This window comes from Chaetura pelagica, unplaced genomic scaffold, assembly GCF_000747805.2.
Source record: "Chaetura pelagica isolate M959 unplaced genomic scaffold, ChaPel_1.0 scaffold1222, whole genome shotgun sequence".
Classification (NCBI taxonomy): domain Eukaryota; kingdom Metazoa; phylum Chordata; class Aves; order Apodiformes; family Apodidae; genus Chaetura; species Chaetura pelagica.
Genome location: NW_009952494.1, coordinates 384991 through 386131, shown reverse-complemented (window position 1 = coordinate 386131; position 1141 = coordinate 384991). Strand labels below are relative to the sequence as shown.

The 1141-nt window shown below is 58.2% G+C and overlaps 1 protein-coding gene across 1 annotated transcript in view; it reads right to left on the bottom strand.

Annotated features, from left to right (window-relative positions):
* PCSK7 (proprotein convertase subtilisin/kexin type 7) overlaps positions 1–1141 on the bottom strand; it is a 16914-nt gene that overhangs the window by 4718 nt on the left and 11055 nt on the right. Inside the window, exon 9 of the mRNA XM_010008899.1 lies at positions 230–397. Within this exon, the coding sequence (XP_010007201.1) occupies positions 230–397 (168 nt within the window). The remainder of the gene's footprint in view (positions 1–229; positions 398–1141) is intronic.

Below are 1141 nucleotides of genomic sequence, written 5' to 3'. Positions count from 1 at the left end.
ATCCTCCATTTGTTATCATGACAGAGGAAAACGCCTTAGTCACATTCCTGGAAGGAACAAGGGGTGAGGGGAAAGCACAATCCCTTCGCTTGGAGCCAGACAACCCAGAGATTTATGGGGGGGCAGGCAGACATCAACAAGGATGAGCACAGCAGGACCTGGGCTACTCTGCAGCAACCCTGAGGGCAGTGGGAGGGAGAGAGGTAAGGAAGGAGGCAAGGCCACTGACCTTGGTGGCAGTGAAGACAATGATGTGCTGGACGTCCCTCCAGGTGAGGCAGGGCCGCACCTGCAGCATCAGCGCGATCATCCCGGCCGCGAGGGGAGCGGCAGCCGAGGTCCCGGTGTGCCCCTCCGTGCAGCCCGTGCCCTTCTGCAGGTCCCAGTCTGTCGTCACCTGCCGAGCAAGGGCAGAGGTGCCACCTCTCAGCCCACTGCTGGCCACGATGGGGTGGCTGGGCTGGGTGCTCAAGCAACCAAACACACACAGTCCCAGCCCCAAGCTGTGTCCTGGCCACACCAGCTCAGCCTGCGGCACAACCGCCAGCAAAAGCCCTGGGACACGGGTCAGTGTGTCCCCTGCACTGTGCAAAGGGCACGAGAGATGGGGGCTTCCTGCACCAGCCCCCTGAGAGCAGGAGGGTGCACAAGCTGGTGGGTTCTCCCAGCAGAGCTGCTGTGCTGATCTGCTGCTCATGTGTTCCTGTCAGCAATGCTCAGGTAATTGCTTTTGCTCTACCACAAGCCTCATGAGGAGGAAAAGGAGGAAGGAAAAAAAAGGAAGTTCTCTGGATTGTCCAAGGATCCCCCCTCCAGAGCAGAGACACAGGGAGGTGGTCCTAAACCCCCTGCTTGCATGAACCACCTCTAAACTCTCTGTCTCTCGGATGTCTCTTCTGCACGAGCAGCTTCCCCCCAGACAGAGGGAGGAATGTGCAGCACATGAGCTTTCTTTCTCTCTGTGGTTGTTGAGATCAGGCTGGGAGACAGGAGGGGCAGCCAGAGATCTCGTCATCCTCCCTCAGCCAAGATCAGAACAACAACAAGAGCAGGGCAGCAGCAGGGAGAGAGGGTCTGGGATTAGCTGCTGAAAAGCCTGAAAATATTTCCCAGACAGTTCCTGGCCAGTACAGGAGGACTC